This window comes from Bradysia coprophila, unplaced genomic scaffold (assembly GCF_014529535.1).
Source record: "Bradysia coprophila strain Holo2 unplaced genomic scaffold, BU_Bcop_v1 contig_588, whole genome shotgun sequence".
NCBI lineage: Eukaryota > Metazoa > Arthropoda > Insecta > Diptera > Sciaridae > Bradysia > Bradysia coprophila.
Window position 1 is genome coordinate 118,879 of NW_023503827.1, and position 21,778 is coordinate 140,656.

Sequence of the window (21,778 nt, forward strand, 5' to 3'; positions counted from 1 at the left end):
AACGCGACCTTAATAGAGATCTCTTAGGTCGGAGTCAGCAGCGCATACGCGCCAAAGCATGCCTCTATGTGATCTTCATGGAGTGTGGAGCGGCTATACTTTAATAAAAAAAGGTCTAAGTTTTGTTGGACATTAATTTGCTCTTTATTTCTTTGTGATTCGATTGATATTAAATATCCAAATATCCAACACCCAAATTAGAAGAAATAATCTAAGTGTCTTTAGCCACACACCACACCGCACCCTACAATTTCCGAATTTCACTCATAGTCGAAAGACTTGGAGTTCTTATCATGGCATTATTAAAATAATTTCTTAAAGTGACCTTAGGAATGATTAATATGGACATGAACGTTCGGTCTACAATTAATAATTATTAAAAAAAACTTACAAATTATGGGACAACAAGATTAATAAAAACCAAGGAATCACTTGTCTAAAGTTATAAAACTCAGACGTCAGCCTGACAATCGAAACCTATATTTTGTAAAACTAGCTTCAAATTTAAAATTTAGTTGTCTGCCACATATCCAAATTAATTCTAAATAATTTGCATCAAGGCAAACGGGACAAACATTAAGGAATGCCTAAATTACACCCACACCAAAGCCACCCAAAGGAACAAAAAACTGAAGTAACAAGCGTTGAAGACAAAAATCAACAGAAAGTCGAACAAAAAGATCAGATTGTACCCAAGGTATCGGATATCAAAGCGCTGCAGTTGAACGGGTTTTATTTGAGCAAGAAAATTGGCAAAGGTGCTTTTGCAACGGTCTACGAAGCAACGTTTGTGGATCAGAAAAATGGGCGGAAATCGAGACTGGCGTGCAAAATTGTGAATAAAGCGAAAACTCCGCGAGATTTTCTCAGTAAATTTTTCCAAAGAGAATTGGACATTTTAATGAAAGTGGAACATCGATTCTTGATTCAAACGCACACTATATTGGAACGGAATGCTAAAGTATTTATATTCATGAGCCTAGCTAGCAACGGAGATATTTTGGCCTACGTACAAAATTACGGAGCTGTCAACGATAGTCTAGCAAAAATCTGGTTTTATCAAATGACCAAAGGTTGGGATATTTCAATTACATTTTCAATTGACTTCAATAGCTACAGTTAAGTTACGGAAAGTCAACAATGAGGTACACAGACTGTGTTTTTATTTGCTAGGTTTGGACTATCTACATTCAATGAATATTGCCCACAGAGACTTAAAATGTGAAAATGTTTTGCTGTCGAAAAATTACAATGTTAAGTTGGCCGACTTCGGCTTCGCGAGATACTGCAGCGATCGTGTTGGGAATAGAATCTTGTCTGAAACATTTTGTGGTTCAACGTAAGTGTTCAATAAGATCGTACACAAAGGACGAGCTGTCTGGGTGGGATACGAGACCTGATGTTTGTATGGAAAACATTCACAAAATATAGCAAACGTCCTTTGTGTATGATGTGATAGATTGTGGACGTTCTCGAACACAATTATCCAGGTTATCCTTCAATTATCCAGATCCTATGTGTCACCGGAAATAGTGTCTGGTATTCCATACAATGCTAAAATCGCAGACATTTGGTCGTGTGGTGTCGTTCTATTTGTGATCTTGAACTCGTCCATGCCATTCGATGATTCGAACATGAAAAAACTGCTGAAGGATCAGTGTAATCGTAGCTATAAATACAACGGCAAGGTGGCCGATTCGATATCTCAAGAAGCAAAATGCACAATCAATTGTCTGTTGGAACCCGATGCCCTCAAGCGGCCGAATACAACACAAATTTTGATGTTAGATTGGTTACAAAAACCTTGATCAGACTAAGAAGAGATAAAATCAGTGAAAAACTCCTAAAAGGAAGATGTGAAACAGATCGCTGTACATACTTCCAATTCAACTGTAATCGTTTTAGCTGAGAAAGAAAATAAAAAAATTGCGAAAAAAAATGTTTCCGTAGGGGCGTAGATTGAAATACAATAAGCATTGTTTTGGAGGTTTGTCCAGAGACTTGCGTCACATTTCCTTTCTAAGGGATTTTGACTGATATAAGTTGTTATGGAAGTATTATTTGATTCTACAGATGTTTAATAAAACTTCAAAAGTAAAAGACTGCCCACATTCTTCATTCTAAATTAGAAGAAAATACGTTGGTGATCTCACCACTTATTTGCGTTAATGCACAGACCTTACATTACCTTTTCAGTTAATTGCTGTGTGACGTTTTCTTTTATAACTCTCCTCTACTCACCTCTATAATCCCAAAATAGAGGTGTGCGGGCCGATGTTTTTTTGAAGCCCGTCCGGCCCGAAGCCCGGTCCGAAATTCATTTTTAAAGCCCGGCCCGAACTGGCCCGACGTATTTATAGCCCGTCCGGTCCAAGCCCGATCGGGCCGGATAAAAACTCGGACGGGCCGACATTTTCGGGCGGCCCGAAAGCAAATTTCATATAAAAAAGTGCGCGAAACTTTGAAAATCGGGCCAAAAATTTGGTTTTTTAGGTCCGGTCCAAGCTCGGCCCGACAGATTTGAAGCCCGCCCGGCACAGGCCCGGTCGAGCCGGATAAAAACCCGGGCGGCCCGACATTTTCGGGCGGCCCGCACATCTCTATCCCAAAAGTCCAATACGAAACCCATAAAACTTTGATATAATTCTGAAAAGTTTATGGTGGACTGTGAAGTGACCACTGCAAGCTTAGACATCGCCATAGAATAGATTGATCGATCCTATCTGTTTTTTGTGGTCTTTCCTCTCAGACCTTAGGTAATATTCGCTTTACACCGGCCTCAGATTTAACACCTTCAGAGATGGAAATCTCCTACACGACTTCCTGCTATGAACTGATTGTAGGAGTGAGGCTCGGGAAAAGTAAACAAAAGATCCTAGATCTGGGTTTCGGCTTCAATGTATAGAAAACTCATCACACCTCGAATCTAAAATATTGAGCAGAGGAATTCTTTTGAAAAACAGCAGACCAAAATCGGGCGCGTTTTCTATTGGAATTTTGTATATGTGCCCAGAAAGGTATTTGACCATAGAAGCCAAAACCACTTTCAAAAATATTCTTCGAAGCTTGCCTATTTGCCCCGGAAGTGCATGCAAATTTTTGTAAAAAAAAGTGCATGTTTCCGGTTTTGGATCACCTACACAAGCTTCGAAGAATTTTTTTGAAAGTGTTGGCTTCTAGGGTCGAATACCTTTCTGGGCACATATACAAAATTCCAATAGAAAACGCGCCCGATTTTGGTCTGCTGTTTTTCAAAAGAATCCCTCGGACTGATGGAATTGTTAAAGTGCAGGACGGACCTGCAAAGTGTCTCAAAATTCTTAAGTTCTGGAACTGAGTAAACGGTGGACAATGTGGAGTGATACGCGCCCATAGTCGACAATTCGATTTTTAATTTCCTATGGGATCAATGCAGTTAATAGAAGAGATTGTATATTCCCTTAACCAAGGTTTTATTGACACAAAAACGAAACAAGTGATCGATTCAGCAATAAAGTTTCTCTAAAATAAACTATGCGATGACATCTCAATTCTTTGATATATGATTCATTCTCTGGCTTTTTAATAATGTATCTGTTACATGCAAAAAATTTTTATCATCTCATCCCATATAATGTCTTGAAGCTACAAGAAAACCACAACGAATCATAAAATCCGTCTGCATTATTGCGGTAAATTAAAAAAAAACCTAAATTGAACCATCACTAAATAAATTATAATTTTTTTTCAAGTAAAATATAAAATATTCACACATATTGTTAAGTTCGAATTAACAATGGAAATTATATTTTGCGTTAATGTTAATGCTTACAAGCATGTGGGTAACACAAAGTATGTATAATTTCTTCATGCGCTTAAATTCGAAATGCATGCAGTTTTGTATGACTTAATGTTGTAATTATTAAACCTGAGCTTAATATTTAAATGAACGTGTCGTTAATCAAAGCTATTGATAAATAAATTTATTTCATTTTATGAAATTGAGTAGACCGACCAAACCGCAGATCTGTTGAAATTGATTATTATTCAAAAACCTATTTGAGACTTTGTTGTTCTGTACATTCGCACGTCGTTTAACCTTCCAGAAACCGAAATGACGATAAAAATGAGTGATGAGCTCCGGCTCGAACAAAATGAAACGAACGCTACACTCGTGTTACTTCAAGAAAAACAACCTAAAATCAACCGTCTAAGATGTTAACTTAACTTTAGGGGTTGACAACTAAAGCTTTTAAAAATTTGTGATTTTCACCACCGTAACAGAAGTAACAGATTTAATGACTAATTTGCACTCTTTGCTCCAAATCGGACACCAAGTGGAAACCACTTTACAGATGACCAAAAGATATTAAGAGACAGAAATCAACAGTACTCAGTTCTACCGATACCAATGGTACTACTTTAGCGTGCTTACAGAAATGGCTAGTTATCTGCTGCTGACAACGACGGCAAAGAATGAAACAAGGGTTTCTTTTATATGTGCTATGATAAAAAATATTGAAGTGATAGATTTTGAAGCAACTCTTTAATGATCTTTTAAAGTCAAAGTGAGACTGACAGTTATGTGTGACAGTAAGAAGTTTATGCCGTTTTCAACTTATGTATATACATTAATAAACTATGTCAAAATGAATTTTTTCCTCAACTCTTTTTCGCATAAAATAGCTAAAAAATTGAGTAAAAATTGAAAATAAATATACCCGTGTCTTGTCCTTTGACGAGAAAACGTGAAACCGGAAAGATTTTTCACTTTATAAATTCCTGAAATATGTGATTTGTGCCATTTTTCACCCAAATTTCACATAAGGTCTTACAATCGCTAAAACGATCTGGTGTGCATACGTTATTTTGCACCAGCTGGTCACATACAATTCCAAATGGGACCAAGCCGGTGCAAAATAACGTATGCACTCCAGTTTGATTTAGCGATTGTAAGTTTGCAACCCTAAAATTACAGTAGATTGTTCACTCAGTTTTCACTAGTTCAGTGAATTTTTTTTTGATGAAATGTCAAATCGCCACAGTAAATTTCGTAAATTTAAAATCGTAAATTTTTAATCTCAAACAAGTTTGTGTCGAAAATTGTTTAGTATTTCGCGTAAGAATAAGTGATTTATTTTCAATGTCGGTCAGATATTAGTTCCGAGTGTGCTCATTCTAGTGTCATAAACAGAATTTAAGACAAATTTTCAGAATTAATTTGGTGAAACATTGTGGGTGTTGTAACAATGTGATTTTTAAACGTAATTTGGTTTCAATTGTGCAATTCTGTGCTCAGTTCGCTGAATTTATGTCCTTAGAAATTTCGTGCTACACGTTTCGTGCTACTTCAGTCGGTAAAATGTGAAGAAAACATACAAAAAAGATGTTGCCATTCAGATAAACAAAAATTCTTGACATGTCTGTTAAAAAACGGCTTTTTGGCGGAAATGCTTTTATTTGAATGTGTGCACGTTTCCGGTAAAATATAACAGTGAAAAAGTCACCACTATTGAGGACCTTTAAAATGTCATCATTAGTTAAAGTTGATTGGCATAAGCTATCAGTCATTGTGATATTTTCTTTATCAGCTCTTCGCTGTCTGTGGTATTAGCTTTATTAGCTTCTGCAGTTTTTATTTAAATTGATTATTTTGTTTATTAACGACGAGGATTTGATGCAAATTTTTAGTTTTTATACGATGAGACAAGTGTTTACTTGGAATAAGAACTGAACCATAGCACTGATCCTAGCACGAACACTCATTTTTCCAACTTCAAAAAGCCTTCAAATTTTCAAATAACATTGTATGAACGGTTTGCTCTGTTTGTTTGCCCTAACGGTTTGCTTCTTATCATATTTTTTTTGTTTATTGCATGTTGATGTTGATACATCGTATTCCACTCAGTAATTATTTGGAATGACGATTTAAAGATATTTAAAAATATGAAGTAGTAGATTCAAAGATTTTTAGCGATACGAATGCCGTTTTCAATATGTTTGACAATAAATGCTAAAAGTGGTAACCCAAAAATCTCACTCTGTCATCAATATTGCAAACACAGCAGTCTCATAACAAGTATAAATGTTACATTGCGTGGTTGTGTGAGTTTGATTCAGATAAATAATCAGTTGTATCACGATAGCTCGAAAAAGATGAACGATCATCAATTATTATATCTTTCCAATGTTTTCATTCCAGTTTTTATTTTGCAAATAAATTTTAAAATAAATAAATTATTCAACGAACAGCAGCGCAGATAAATCGTATAATGTAACTTTGCTTATATATTATTCACTATCTACCTAATGCCGTATCCGCATATGTAAACTCATAAAACAGTATTTTCTATTCAAATCTAGAAAAAATTTGGTTATTGATTAATCGCCATAATTTGGTGTTTCCAAATTTTTATTGTCAGTGATAAATATCAAATTATGTTTAGATCTAGCTATTTACGACGAATAACCTATCGAAAAACATATAAAGATCAATCATGAGAATTTATTTAATTTGCATCCTACAAGAAACGATCATAATAAAATGTTTTATTACATTATTTAATTTAACGAAGAAGGCACACAGTAATTAATCAGATTCTCGAAATTGGTTGCTTTTTATCTTAGAAATTACAAGATCGCTGCTGATTTTCGTATAAGGTAGGATAAAATGAATTTTAATGTGTACCGTGTTAGCATAAATGTTTTGTAAACGACAAGATCGATGAACTACAGTACAAATTTAATCGCCCATAATAATTGTAGATATTAAATACGAGAAACTATGCTTCGTTGGTGATTATACGTCGAATTGAAGAATTGATTGATTTGATTGTAAAAAAAACTATCGGACCACTTTATTCTCATTAGCGAAGCTGTAGTACAAGTAAAATTCCAAAACCGGCATGTAAATTGTGAATGAAGGGAAGTTAATAGTTTCGATACTCACCTTTCACTACACACAATTAATCTCCGATCACTGAAATGTAGAAATAGATTATACTCAAATTGGACTCTAAATTGTTGTCGAAACACAGACCTACTATCTACCATCCATCAAGTTAAAAATTCAATTATTATTTTCCGGATGTCCTTTCAGAAACGGCAAGTCATCTGTTATCGACGATCATAACAAAAATAACATAAGAGCTCTGACTAGTGTTCTTTTGTTTAGATTACCGTAAACATTTATAGTCAAACTAAAGAAGTAAAAGATTTTCGATCAAACATTGATTTCGATGCATTTAGATGCATTTAACCAGGGCTTGTTGTTGGGAATTAGGGTCAGTAATTGCGGAAATATTTTCAGTATAGTTTCTGTGACTTTAGTATTTTTGTCAGATCTAGTCGTAATGTGTTAATACACGCCCCGTTTTTTATCAACACTTCCCAGGGCGAGAAAAAAATATCAAGTAGACACTTTCCGAAAATAAATATTTTTTTAAAGTGTGTACAGTACCTTTTTGCAGTTACACTTTTTCAATTTTGTCCGGGCCTGCTTCTATTTCCTCTAATAGCTATTTCTTTACTATTTTCCCTAATAAATTATAAATATTATGCACGTATGACAAAGCGGTCGAGGCTTGCCGAGACGGTTTGTCATACGTGCATATTCTTTATTATCGCATAAGCAAAAACGAGACAACAAGATATGCGAATGACACTTTGACAATTTACAGAAGTATAATGTTTGTTTATATATCCTAGGTGAATAATTTTTTCGGGGAATCACACCGCGTATGCGATAAAAAATGTTATCCTCAAATACGAGTTCTTTCGATTTACACTAAAAATCGCTAAAAATGGTTAAAATGGAAACATTGAAAATACGAAGGTGACTGTAAATAGGGACTCATTTATTTTCCATTCATTTCCCCCACGATCAAAAGATACGACAGTTTAGATTGTTTCACACTTTAAAATTAGATGTAAGTGTACGGCATTCGAAGCCAGGCTTGCGTCTTATGCGTCGATCATTTAAAAACCTTTTCGTAATATATCCTTTAAGAAAACTGATATTTGTGTAGGGCTTAGGGCTTTCATTTTTGAATTTTGGACGATGCTTCTATTATCGAAAAAGGGGACGAAAAGTAGATTTCCAACGAGGAATTACAGCTTTTTCATGCATTATAATGCACTAGTGTAATTCACACATTTTTTTCCCACTAAAGCATTTCTTGTTTTAACAACTTCTTCTTATACAAAGTCAGTAGTTGAAGCCGCACAGAGAAGATTTTTCGTGGTTATTAACTGAATTTTCTATACTTTTAAATTTTTTGTGCACCTGAATCAATGTGTAATTGGTGTAATAACTAATTTTTGTGTAAAAATAAAAGTGCACATAATGTGCAAAATACACGCTTAAAATATACACTGACACCTGGGATTCTTAATTCTGGGTCTAGAGGTTTGTTGAATAGAGTTTTTGATAATATCTGGATATTAACAAACTCTAAAATTAATAACACAAAAAAATGAAAAACTTGTGCATGTGTAGAGCAGAGATTTTTTATACAGTTAAAGTTGTAAATTCGTCGCAAGTCCAATCTGTTATAAGTTGAAAGCGTTGAAAGTTGTGGAAAGTTCAAAATGATCCACAAAATAGGTGAAGAACTAGCAACTTATTTTTGCGAAGTCGGTTAGTCGTTAACTCGGATAAATCGGAACAGCACCTCCAATAACAGAACACATTCGATATCAACCAGCCATAAAGTTAATAAAGTTAAATTTAAACACCTAACCTTCCAGGAACGGCTAGTCATCCGTTATCGACAAAGATGATCAGTGAACTCTGACTTGCATTGTGTTATACATTGTAAAATGTGTATTCAACACAAACGCATTGCAAGATTTTTTATTGTGTATATGAAACACTATGGGCGATACTTTCAACAATTTAATTGATCAACTCATTATTTTTTTCATCTCAAAATTTCCATTTGAAGAATGTTTTTATGGCAACCGACCGCATTTATAGAATTTCAATTAAAATTGGAGAAACATTTCCAACATTGTTGCAATAAATCATCATTTATGATTTTCACATTCAAAAACATTTTTCTATTGCAATCATCTGTTCAGCTTACTGTACTTACTTCCTGCGGAGTATCCATCTGGCTGCAGCAATTAAATTAAAAATGCGCTCTTTCATGAATTTTATATTGTGGAATGTGTGTGTGTGTGTATATTTTATACTTTCTAAATACAAAATAAAAATTACAAAACAATTTTTTGTTATTGTTGTTGACTTAATTTGAATAAGAAAAAATTAAACGAAATTGATAATTTCTAGTTTTATGCTAATTGTCTTCTTTTATTTAACTGTACAATATGTCTTCTGTCTTCTTCGTAAGCAATATATTCTGTGTTCTGGGAATACAGTAGATTTAAATAAATATTTGTTTTTATTTCCACAGATAAGATATATACCATTTTAAGTACAGAAAACATATACGAAAATTTTTTGCTATATATGATAATTCTTGCTTTTCTTCTTGCTTAACTTCTTAAGTATATGCATTTGGAAGTAAAATGTTTTTTTTTCTCCGATCGAAGCTGTAGATACTGTTGGAAAATAAAATGCCTTGAGTGGTTAAAAAATTGTAACACTTGACTCACAAAATACTTTTTTTTATGCATAAATCCCAGCTTATTCGCCTTCATTTTCACGATGTTAAAATTTTATAAATTTATCGTGCGTTTTCTTTTATAAAAAAAATCCTTTCCTTTCAATAAAATTAAAATTTGTATCACAATTTCGTAAGCTCATTTTATGCTTAATTAATAATATTAAAACACATAATTATTTACACATAATCAGACGGCACTGTTGAGCTTTCATTAATTGCAGCTAATCTTGGTGGTCGTCGTCCGTTCGAACCACTATCGTTCGTTTCCCAATTGGGCAACGGCGATGATAAATGCGTTAATCCCACAACTTCATATCGTTCCGTTTGACCGGTCATTGATAGATCCGAATAATATGCACTACTCGGTGCTGAAGACAGTACCATCGGTACCTCTTGATCAATTTCACCACATTGACTATACGCTGTATTCTGATATGATGGATTACCCGATCGTATCGATTCTCGGTCCAGTTCAGCATACAATGCCTCGTCAGCAACGCCGACCGGACTGTACGAATCGTCCATGTGGGTGTAGTGATTTTCTGCTGGTGATGATGATGCTCCCATTTGATCTGGACTGGCTGATGCACGACGATTGCTCAACCATGTCCAGACACCGGAATTCGTGTGCTGTCCGCGTATGCTATCAGTTGATTGTTTTATGGGGATATTTACTCGTGCCGAGGCTGCATTATTACGATTTCCTCTACTCCACCACGGTAACTGACGTGCACCTGTAAAACACATTTTTTGTAGAGGAAAGGTAATCTTCATAAATTATTTGAATAGAATTGTGCCAACCGTGGTAACAAATATTACAAAACTTATAATCCAATCTTTTATCTTAAATTTACTACATTTAACGGCTCTTACTGCTCAACAAGGCGTTCATTCATTGCATTCAATAAATACAGCAGCATCAAAAAGCATTCCATAAATTTAATATCGGAGTAATAAGAGAAAGCTATTCGATCAGACGATTATTAATCATTTCCAGTGCTTCACTGAACATTTATTATAAAACAATGAATTTAATTATTGGAAGGCGGGTGAAATATGGCAGCGCGAAATTGAGATGATTATGATTTCCTCACTGAAAACTACACTGTAGCTCTATATACTGTACTGTATAGCTGTACTGTGCTTGTTAGTTCAAAATCGAAATTAAATTGAAAACTTAACGAAAAGAAAACATGCGGTCCGAATACCTTCCAATATGGATTGTTAAAAAATGATTCCTTTAAATCGAGAGATCGTCTTCAGTCTTTATATATCGGATATTAGTTCTGTCGTGAAGTCTTAAGTGACTAGTTTTTATTAAATTAATTAAGACCCGGTTACGATGGTATGTGTATACGTGCTGTAGGTGTAAATTTAAGGGGCTATAAAGTTTGTACAACGCATTAAAATATGAATAATGAATAATTATGGTGAAGATATATGGTCAGACATAAAATGTTAATGAATGACGCATCTTAATTGCTTTGGTAAAATTGATAAATTTTGCCTTCGTTAAAGATTAGATGGAAAATGTTAGGCTTTAGTAATTGTACATTACTTTGCTTGAAGCTTGTGTTTAGACGAGTAGGCAGTTTGTGGTTCCAGAAAGCAAGGAACCCACACCACACGTAAAAAAATGAGCAAAACGGTACCAGTATTTTCGTCCTTACGGATAAAATACCCGTTTTTGACGAGATAGTAATGAAACATTTTCCAGCCGCAAGCATGAAAAAATATTTCGAATGAGGCCTCTACATGCGCGACACAAATTGATGTAAATTAATTTGAAATTAAAATTTTTGCAATAAAAATGTATTGCTATTAAAATCATCGACAAGGAACCAGTCGGATGAACTCTTTGAGCCAGTTTTTTCAAAAGCAATTTCATTTCAGATACGTAGTGAATTAGTGATTCCGTTGGAATGAGAGGAGGTTTCGCCATTCTTCACACATCTCATAAGTTAAAAAAGCAATAAAGTCTTGAAAAATTTCTGATTTAACAAGTCCATTTGAATTCAGATGCGATCTGATATTAGAAATGTGTAATGCTAGAAACTCTATTGAAGTTGAATCGGAAGTCACACAAAAATTGAACTGGTCTGAATCTGAATTTTCCGATACATTATAGGTAGAGCTGAGCTTCGTTAAGACTTTGAACTTTCGTTTTGAGTCTCATTCCAACATTATTCCAATTATCAAAAAATTATTCCAAAGACTTTTTTTGATCTATCTTTCTTTTATCAATCGCGTTCTATAGTAGACCGGCATTTTAGTAACTATTTCTAGTAACTAGAACGCTATTCTACTCAATCTAATTTAGCACAATTGTACTTCTAACTTGCGAATTTAAATTAGTTTTGATTTTTATATAAAGACTTTTCATCTCAAATAAAATATTCATTCACAGTTCGAGCTTCTTACTTACCAGCTGCATTATTTGCTGTCTTTAATCTGAAATGAAAAAGGAAAAATAATTAGCAAAAAAAGCTATTGTGACGATTACTTAAAGTGATTGCAACACGTCAATAACACTGACATGCAGATTCATTTCGTCCACGTTTCATTATCTCTCGCATTTATTTCGGCCCGTCACAACCTTCGCAAAAAGTTTTGTCTAGTGAATTACACAATTTATTTCATGGAAATAAATGCATACTGAGAGGTATTTTGGGAGTAGTATACACTTACACACATCCAACCCTTCTGCAGCTATATTTAGATTTAGCACAGCCGTAGGAAATCCAGCACGGAAGACTGACAGACACATTGAAATGGACTTTATTTTTACTCCACTTTACATTTATAACCAAACCATATTAGTGTCGTTTTGGCATATTACAAAACTTTATATCGACGGCATAAAGTTAAAAGGAAATGTATGTTCTCGCTTCATTAAATGATTCGGAACTACCTAAAACGCTTTACAAAATTGGTTGGGACAGACATCGTTCTACAATTTAATTTAATAAAACAAAAAATAATCGAAAAAAAATATTTCCATTAATTCAATGTAATAACCAACCTCACCGAATTATTATTGGTTGCCACGGTTTTTGTATCTATTAAATAATCTCATGTTTATATTTACATTTTCTTTGATAATTGCTTTTTTATTATAATTAATTATTCTTGCGTGGTGTGGCGTTGATCGAGCGCATTTTCATTTATGTACCTTTACAATAATGCGATATCGTCAACAAGAACAACATACCCAATGTAGGTACAATAAGACTTCGTATATTGCGTAGGTGGTTTTAATATGTGAATATCAACATCATATGCACGGTAAACCGACTCAAATGCAAACTAATATCTTTGACGTTGGAAAAAAAAGAGAGTCGATTTCGCTTATAATACATCTTGGTCTTTCGTTCTGTTTTGTGGCTTGCACTACGGCAATGATTCATGGTTTGTTTAATTTTTTTTTAAATTCTCTTCTTACTCCATTGATTCGACGGAAACTAAAGTGGATTTTCTTGTTTTTGATATTCAAAGGGATAAAATATTTAATTAAAGTTTATGGTTATTATTTTGATTTTATTTGAATTTTGGATACTCGAATAACCATAACTTTCCGTTCGAATATCTCCCGATCACAATAAGAATGTAAACAACGCCATCGTATGACTGTCTTCTTTGCCATTTATTAATTCAACGAAAACCAACAAAGAAGAATGAATGGAAATAAGAAATTGTCCGCAACAATTGCACATCGAACGTTAAAGTAATCAACAGTTAAATATATACTATCGACCCATAATTTTTCCATCTAGAATGGACAGCTTTTAATCATTCAGTAATTTTCTTCACTGTTTGACTACTTTATGAGGAGTTCAGGGGTCACGCCTGTCTTTATTTTCCTGAGTGTCCTAATTTTACACATTTTATCCTAATTTTTAAACCGGCTTTTCGATTTTTTCAATAAAATAAATCAATTAACGGCTGCTGTTACATCAAAGACTAGCAATATCAGTCAGCAGTCATCCAGTGCTAGAAACCTTTGAGTAAGTCTACTTTACATAAACGACAGTTCTTTTTACTGACTAACTTTTCTATTCACTCTCCAGTGGCTCTCATTTATATTTTGGAATTGATAAATATTCTGTGAAAGGACGATTGTTCTTTATGTATTTAAATGTCCTAATTTTTACCAAAGACAAGTGACCTGATTGTCATAAGGACAAGCGAAATTTCTATGGGACCCCTGAGAGTTAGACGAAAGATTTCATTGCGTTCCTTCTTATCGATACCTACAACCGCAGAGAATTATTGTAATCGGTGTCAACATGATTGATTACTAGAAAATGTCCTTCGTCCGTATATAATAAATTGAATAGACCGAGCTCTTCCTTTTGTCCACAGAATAACGATTCGATGAAAGGGTGTATCTTTAATGTCTTTGCATATGAATAATAAATACTTTTTATGCACGATATCTGATGGGTAAAAGTATCACATGAACCAATGTTAATTAGAATGTAAACTCATTAAAATTTCATATGTGAACCATCCAGATATGTAAAAGTTTCAAAGACGTACACCAAGTGTCAGAATTCTGTATTAAGTTCAACCCCAATTGCGTACGGTTAGTTTGTTATTGACATGAAATCGGTGGAATAAAGTTCTATGTTGAAAATCGATAGTTTCATGTTGCTTATCTTTTGACTGAAACTGCTTTTAACCAGATTTCCGATGGTAATCAACAGGTACATCACGGGTCTCAATGAGATATAAATCGGATTATAAAACATAATTATTTTGGAAGACAAAGGCTTGTTAAAATCTTGTCAATCAATTGTATGTTCTGTTGTAAGAATTATCATTACCATCTTACCATCTGGTACATATTTGTCGTTATTAACGCACGTGTCATAGATTTCCCTTAAGCTCTATCCCCTTGTCTGTAAATCGTGGGTCTTACACCAAGAAATCACTCGAAAATATTTATCACACTTTTTTGATTCCTTGTAAGCACGATAACTCAAGCAATTCTTAATAGATCTCGATTTTTTTTATTCGGGAAGTAATTAAATTCCTGAAGATGGGCTATACTTGAAACCACGATAACTCGAGTAGTTTTAACGGATTTTCAAACTGAAAGTAATAATCTAGAAGTTTTTTCAGAAAATAGTTTCATGCATAATCGAAAAGTAAGCATAAAATATGTCCTTTTTTCAGCGCCTTTACGACTCTTGATCATCGCATCGCTTGTTTAAAAATGTAAGAATAAGATATAGCAAGAACACTTTATGGTTATTTTGTAACAATTGCAAAAATTTATCAACAAAATCGATCAGTCAAGGGCCACCCAAAAGTGCCTAGTATATTAGGTTTATGAAACTAACATATTCATGTGAAAGACGACGAAGATGAAGTAATAACATGACTATTAGGTCGTGTTGTGTTGTGTTGAATCTAAAGGTATTTTATCAGGAAAAATAATCAAATTGAACCTCTTTTCAAGGTTAGTAAGAAATTTCATTGTTTCAGAAAATCTTTGAAACGTTTGTGAATTGAATTCGTTAAAAATATGAAAATTTGTATTAGCAAAGTATATCACACGTGTTGGAAACTAGTTTTAATTTCATGAATTTTCAATTTGTTTTGAATTTTCTCTTCCTATATACTTAGTGAACTGTGTATAAAAATAGTCAGTTGAAAGTAATACAACCACGAGGGGTGCTCGATTTCAAGACCAGTATCGAATGTATACATAAATAATATTAGAATAACGTCATGACAGTGCAATGGTGCGCAGAAGGTAAGAATATTAAAGTGATTTTCAAACTTTTGATATATTTTACAGTCAGTTTTATACTCACAAAATATCAGTTATCAGACGAACATGTAACGCTTTTCCGTGTGGTTGATTTGAAGGGACATTTATCATTTTCATTTATGTATACTTTCTAATATACCTGTTACTATTCGGATAGTTTTTCTTTTTCTATCAGGAAATTGAAAAGTATCATCTGCTTCGCGTATCTGTCAGGGCAATTCTTTTTTTTTTGTAAAAAATCAATCATGCCGAACTTTGCGTCAACAAGGTAAGAGATATTATGATTAAACTAAATCAAGTGAAAATTGAAATTTCCTTATTTACTCAGAGTTTTCAGTGAAAATGATTCGTTGTCAGGATTGAATGAAAATGGTACTTGATACATATATGTTGTAAACAAAGAAATTAATTTAATTTTTTTTTACTTTAGATATGTATCATGATTCAACCATACTGGTTCAAAATGGACAAAAAAGCTTTGGAAAAACCCATGTCCTACTCAACTTAAGCATGAAAGTTCGAAAAGGGACAATGTAGGTCAATTAAATAATTTTGAAATTTATGAAAAATATTATTTTATTTATGAACAGTTATGGGTTGATTGGATCATCTGGATGCGGCATGTTGATTTGCTTTTCGTGCTAGAGTGTACATTGTAATGTTGTTCTTTGTATTTGTTTTGTTTTTTCTAATTATTCAGGCAAAACCACTCTACTGGCATGTATCGTCGGACTGCGAAAGTTGACTAAAGGCAAAATTTATGTTTGCGGAAAGAAGCCCGGAGAAAAAGGTTCTGGTTTGCCTGGTAGACTTGTCGGATATATGCCACAGGTAGGAATAGTTATTGAATCAAATCAAACAACAAACTGAAAGCTTTTCGTATCCACGCAGGAAGTAGCGCTTAACGGTGAATTTACAATTCGGGAGGTATGTCACTACTTTGGTAGAATATACGGCATGGAAAAGAATTTTATTGATGATAGAATTGAAAAACTACTCAAACTTCTCGATCTTAAGAATTCTAATCAGTACATCAATACCCTGAGGTCTGTAACGAGGAACAGGAAATATGATTGTAATTAATAATTTAAAATTGTTTTAAATTTGTAGTGGTGGTCAACAGCGTCGAGCCTCATTCATTGTTGCCTTACTTCATGAACCGTCTATCCTAATTCTTGATGAGCCTACAGTCGGTGTTGATCCAGTGCTTCGGGCAAGGTATAGAATATGCGTAGAACTTACTTAAAAACCGTGTAACCCATCAATTTGCAATATAAAGCATTTGGCAGCATCTTCGAGATATTGTTGATACATACGGAACAACTGCGATAATAACGACACATTATATCGAAGAAATGAGACAAGCCAATACGGCAAGTTCAGTTTGAACCATCGTTTTTGGTCGTAAATCGGTTTTATGATTTTACAAATAATGTTAAACAGATTGGCATTATGCGAAACGGCGTAATGATGACAGAGGAATCACCTGCAAGGCTACTTGAAATCAATAATGCTAATATGCTTGAAGATGTGGTCCTGAAATATTGTCTGAAAGATGAAGTACCACAAATAGAATGTGGTCCTGAGACCGCAGAAACATTCAATCCTGCCATGTACAAACAAGATGAAAACACAAAGAGTAGTCAAACGCGTTCAATTCACAGAATCGGCGCTCTTACAATAAAAAATTTGATCGTCCTGATGAGGAACATAGGGTAAACATGGAACGGTCAGCATTGAAGAAAAATCGAATCGAATAAGAATTTTTCAGATTTTTGCTGTTTACATTCGGCTCACCGGCACTAATTGTGTCAATTTTTTGCTTTGCAATCGGTTCGTCACCAAAGGACCTTGGAATGGGCGTAATAAATAATGAGCTCGTCGATTGCAAAAATTTTACCGAAATAACATCTTGTGAACCAATTCAACTCAGCTGTGCGTTTCTAAATAAACTTGCATCAGATCGAAAAATCAAATTGGTACAGTAATTTGAAATCGAAAAATTTGTCCATTTCCAGTTCACTTAAATTTTTTATAAATTTTAGATTACAGTTGAAAATGTGGATCATGCTCTACAAAAAGTCGATCGAAGGAAAATTTGGGGATACATTAAGATTCCTCCAAATTTCTCTCAAAATATCTTTGACAGAACTCTCGGAAGGTCCACATCAAACACCACAATCTTTGGATCGCAGATCGATGTCAGATTAGACATGGCGAGTATGTAGAAAGAAACAATTTGATTCATAGACCGATTTTGATATTATTTAACACTAGGCATCAGTATTGGCCTTTCAATAAAAAAATTTATCTTCGATGCCTACCAATCATTTACCATCAATCTTTTATCGAAATGCGGTGTAAAGGCGACGGGATTGGACACTCCAGTTTTTGTGAGTTACAACATCCGTCAAAAATATCGGAATTACTTAAAACTCTAATTTCTAATAACATGAACCTTCCCATTTACAGTTTGAAGATCCCATTTATGGCTCTGAAGATTCTGAATTTACATATTTTGTTGCACCCGGTGTAACCACGGGATTTTTATTTTTCATGAGCGCGCTAACATGTGGACTAGCTTATATCATTGAAAAGAAGGATGGCATGTTACATCGGAGTTTAATTGCCGGTGTCACAACGATGGAAATTATGGTGTCCCATTTTATTCCGCAATTTGCAGTTGTCATCGGGCAAGCAGTTCTTGCATTTGTTATAATGTTTGTTGTATTTGAAATTCCACAAACTGGATCACCGGTGCTTGCATTCTTTCTTGTCTTACTCTCTTCGGTTTGTGGTATGGCAATGGGTAATAAGATTAAATGAAACAATTGTAACTACAACGCAAATGAATTGAAATACAATTCAAACAAATAGGATTCATGGCGTCTACATTATTCGACGAAGAGAAGAGTGCTATGCTGATGGCGATAGCTCTCATTTTTCCAAATTTCCTATTAGCTGGATTAATTTGGCCAATTGAAAGTAAGCGAAATTTTTTTCTTATTATCAGCTAAACGATCTTCAATTCTAATTCTGTAAAACAGGCCTACCGGGTACAATGCAAAAAATTAGCTTATTCCTGCCAGGAACGTTGGCTTGTGAAAGTATGAATTGGCTTTTGATTTTAATTTCAATTTTTGCAAATTTCTTAATTGTTGCAGGTATCCGAGCAATACTGTTACGTGGCTGGGGATTCTCGTATTTTACGGTGTGGGTTGGTTTTGTATCAACCAGTGGATGGATAAGTGTTTATGTCATTGCTACGTACATCATTTACAACATCAGGAAATAGAACAGTTCGTGCTTTTAAGAGGCGCTGATAAACTTTAACGCTGATAGAAGCGACAAGATTAACCTCTGGCTAGTGCACTCTTATGTAGGGTGAACAATATTGAAGTGATAGACTCAACACAATTGAAGTAGCAGATTTAATGATTTTGTTATGATACGTTTGCCGTATCTAAACGATTTTAAATTCTTGCAACACTTACAGTCCCAATGTACACATTACCTCCTTCGCCAGTCTAACACAGATTACTGACTTATTTCAATAAAACAATGCTGGTCAAATAAAAACTGTGTTTCGAAAAATACTATGGCACCTACTCTTTCAACATCCCTCGAATCTCCATGAACGGAGTGAGTGTATCATTTTTGATGCGAAAAGTCGGGAATGCGATGAACAACAAGGTGTTACAAACACAAATATTACAATTTTATTGTTCAGTTAAAATGCCGAGTAAAATTAGATAGCAAAGAAAAACCAATAAAAACCAACTTTAACTGTCCGATCGTTATTAAGAAATCGATGATAATTCACCGAACGAAAAAGAAATATACATAAATAATTCACTCACTAAAAAAAGACAACAACAGCCAACCAACAACAACATGCCCAAGATGCCAGCCACATATAATATCATTTTAATAACATCTTAAGAAATAAAATGTCACATAAATAACAAAACAGTTTGCAATAAAGGTGCTTTTTATTTATTTTAGATGCATTTTAATAGATCTGGCTAAGATATAATTTATTTAATTTAACGACGTTTAAAGCAGTTGCAGAAAATTAAATTACCCTTTTCGGTAATTTAAAAACGAACAAAAAAGTGGAATGCAAAAAAAGAAGGAAAGAAAAAAGAAAAAATTTCAATCAAATAAAAAAAGCTTAATGTCTGGTTAAGTGGGTGTTTTGCTGATAATATTTTAGGAAGTTTATTGCTTATCTGAACGCATAAATATTTAATTTTTAACCAATTCCATTGACATGTTTATTAGGTCACAAAACATTTCGTTTCGATCGAAAAGATTTGTTTTATTAAAATGTAATAACAATATCAAATAACAAGTAGTAGCATTGGTTAGGCCGCATTTTAATTTGAATAAAAATCGTCGAGATTACGAATACGTATATTGCAGTCATAACAAAATCTGTTGAGTTTCTGTTATGGTCTTTGTTGTTACGGTTTTCATTATAATATCCCAACATCGTAAAAGATATGCGAAACGTATCCCAAATGAACTGTTTGTTTTTATAGTATGCGCTAAAAACCATGATTAAGACAAAATGCCTTAGAAATTTTTAGCTTGGCTTATTATAACGTTTCCGAGAGATGTAATTAATGTCGGATATTAACTGGACCGAACTAAGATAAAATGTTAAATGCCTCCAGTCTAGAATATATTTTTTTTAAAGTTACGCAAACTCAGATTTGAAAGTATTGTATGGTCACTGAATATATAATATATTGAACAAACGGATATGCAACAAATATCATAAAATCGAAAAATGTATTGAAATCGTTAGTTACCTTTTACATCTTAGAACTACAACCATTATGATCGCTCCTAACAGTGCTGATATAATCGATACAATAATTAATGTAAAGGCCCATCCTAATTCAGCTGCTGCTTCTGTAAAGAAACAAAAAAAAATAATTTATTGTTTTATTTTCATTCGGTACGGACATGAATTTGCTGAATAATAATTTTTATTGAAAAATATATCTTCATTAGTTAGATCGTATAATACTCATAACGTAATCTCTTTTGGCGTTTATTTATTTTTCAGTTAAATTAAAGTGAGTAATTCTATACCGAATCGTAAATATTCTCTATAGTCCGGAATAGAATCCAATATCATGTGGTTGGCTATCAACCATTTACGTGATGTCATCGACTATTTGCCATGGCTTTGCAGTTTTGTTTTCTATTTAAAGAATTTAATATCGCTTCGGTCATTGTCATTGATGAGCATTGGTTGACTTTGGTAGCAAATGGTTCTGTCAATCAAACATCAGCTCATAGTGGTCAGAAGTAGGTTTGATATATCAATCCATAGCTTATGATCTGATAATTGGTTTTATGGAAATGCTTTTGTCTGCTCTCAAAAGGTTTTTAGATTGTCTACTTGAAACAGGGCATATTATTGGAATTTAATTTGCTTAAATTACAGTCAGGGAAAAATACTGACTCACTTATTAAACATTTGTAATCCAACTCGTTCCACGTGAGATATCCACGTTACACATGCATACACATACACATACTGAAGATCACCCGAGTTTACCTAAATTTACCGAAAATTTATTGAAATTTAGGCGACATCCATACAAGACGTGCGTAATTCAGTGTTGCCAGAAGAGTTCTAACTCGAGAAAAACAATGAAAGTGTAAAATAGGTATGGTCTATTGTCCGCCAGGAGGACATAAAAATCAATGAAAGTGTAAAACAGGTATGGTCTATTGTCCGCCCGGAGGACATAAAAATTCGATTTTCATACTTAAACGCACTCATTTTCATATTATGTTGACATAAAATGTGAGTGCGTTTTACCTGTTCTAGACTTTCATTGATAAAAGTTTGATTTTCGTACTTAAACGCACTCATTTTCATATTATTTTGACATAAAATGTGAGTGCGTTTAAGACGAATGCGCCGATCGACCATACCTGTTCTAGTCTTTCATTGGAGAAAAACACATCTTAGGAATTTGTATTTATGATCTATCCCCTATTTAGGGGGTACATTTGACACCGCAGAAATTCATATTCATGGAGATATTGAAGACTTCAGACGTGTATGGCAACACTGAATCGTGGACATCTTTTATGGATGTTTCGTTACCGAAAAAGTGGTTCCAAGTTATTATATTTTGGCACAAAATTTTAAAATCCCCTTAGCGAATTCAAATTTTGCGCCAAAATATCATGTACTGGGAATAACTTAATTGACTAGGACTCTTAAAGCTCTGATAAATCTAAAATTGTGTGTTCTAAAGGTGAACAAACTGTAATTTTCATTAAATTTCTGTAACTTTCAGTAATTTCAGTAAATAAAATTCGCAATAATATGCCCTGACTTGAACAAAGAAGATTTAACATT

At 33.8% G+C, this 21,778-nt stretch overlaps 3 protein-coding genes across 4 annotated transcripts in view; 2 read left to right on the top strand and 1 right to left on the bottom strand.

Annotated features, from left to right (window-relative positions):
* The first annotated feature begins 424 nt into the window (after nt 1-424).
* Nucleotides 425-2,016, top strand: LOC119083347 (testis-specific serine/threonine-protein kinase 3-like). The gene is made up of 3 exons (XM_037193039.1): nt 425-1,073; nt 1,174-1,339; nt 1,511-2,016. The coding sequence occupies exons 1-3, from the start codon at nt 584-586 to the stop codon at nt 1,806-1,808; spliced, it is 954 nt and encodes a 317-aa protein (XP_037048934.1). The 5' UTR covers nt 425-583; the 3' UTR covers nt 1,809-2,016.
* Nucleotides 2,017-9,124: 7,108 nt separating this feature from the next.
* LOC119083366 overlaps nt 9,125-21,778 on the bottom strand; it is a 43,910-nt gene continuing 31,256 nt past the window's right edge. Inside the window, exons 4-6 of the mRNA XM_037193083.1 lie at nt 20,205-20,307; nt 12,034-12,059; nt 9,125-10,342 (exon numbers count right to left, since the gene is read on the bottom strand). Of these exons, the coding sequence (XP_037048978.1) occupies nt 9,786-10,342; nt 12,034-12,059; nt 20,205-20,307 (686 nt within the window). The 3' untranslated portion in view covers nt 9,125-9,785. The remainder of the gene's footprint in view (nt 10,343-12,033; nt 12,060-20,204; nt 20,308-21,778) is intronic.
* On the top strand, nt 15,821-19,391 carry LOC119083365 (ABC transporter G family member 20-like). Of its 2 annotated transcripts, XM_037193081.1 has the most exons (13): nt 15,821-15,920; nt 15,978-16,218; nt 16,279-16,433; nt 16,498-16,605; nt 16,667-16,760; nt 16,831-17,102; nt 17,159-17,366; nt 17,433-17,607; nt 17,665-17,780; nt 17,860-18,196; nt 18,265-18,372; nt 18,435-18,494; nt 18,552-19,391. In XM_037193081.1, exons 2-13 carry the CDS (start codon nt 16,210-16,212, stop codon nt 18,680-18,682), a joined length of 1,773 nt encoding a protein of 590 aa, XP_037048976.1. In that variant the 5' UTR covers nt 15,821-15,920; nt 15,978-16,209; the 3' UTR covers nt 18,683-19,391. The 2 variants fall into 2 exon arrangements, with proteins under 2 accessions (XP_037048976.1, XP_037048977.1); XM_037193082.1 differs by lacking the exon at nt 15,821-15,920 and having other exon boundaries at nt 15,972-16,218.

Excerpts from the sequence above, each read along its gene's own strand:
- LOC119083347 (XM_037193039.1), top strand. The coding sequence starts at position 584 with ATGCCTAAATTACACCCACACCAAAGCCACCCAAAGGAACAAAAAACT. Across the intron at positions 1,074-1,173 it reads GTTTTATCAAATGACCAAAG|GTTTGGACTATCTACATTCA; the intron begins GTTGGGATATTT and ends TTTATTTGCTAG. Across the intron at positions 1,340-1,510 it reads GAAACATTTTGTGGTTCAAC|ATCCTATGTGTCACCGGAAA; the intron begins GTAAGTGTTCAA and ends TCAATTATCCAG.
- LOC119083365 (XM_037193081.1), top strand. Across the intron at positions 18,373-18,434 it reads ATTAATTTGGCCAATTGAAA|GCCTACCGGGTACAATGCAA; the intron begins GTAAGCGAAATT and ends TCTGTAAAACAG. Across the intron at positions 18,495-18,551 it reads AGGAACGTTGGCTTGTGAAA|GTATCCGAGCAATACTGTTA; the intron begins GTATGAATTGGC and ends TAATTGTTGCAG.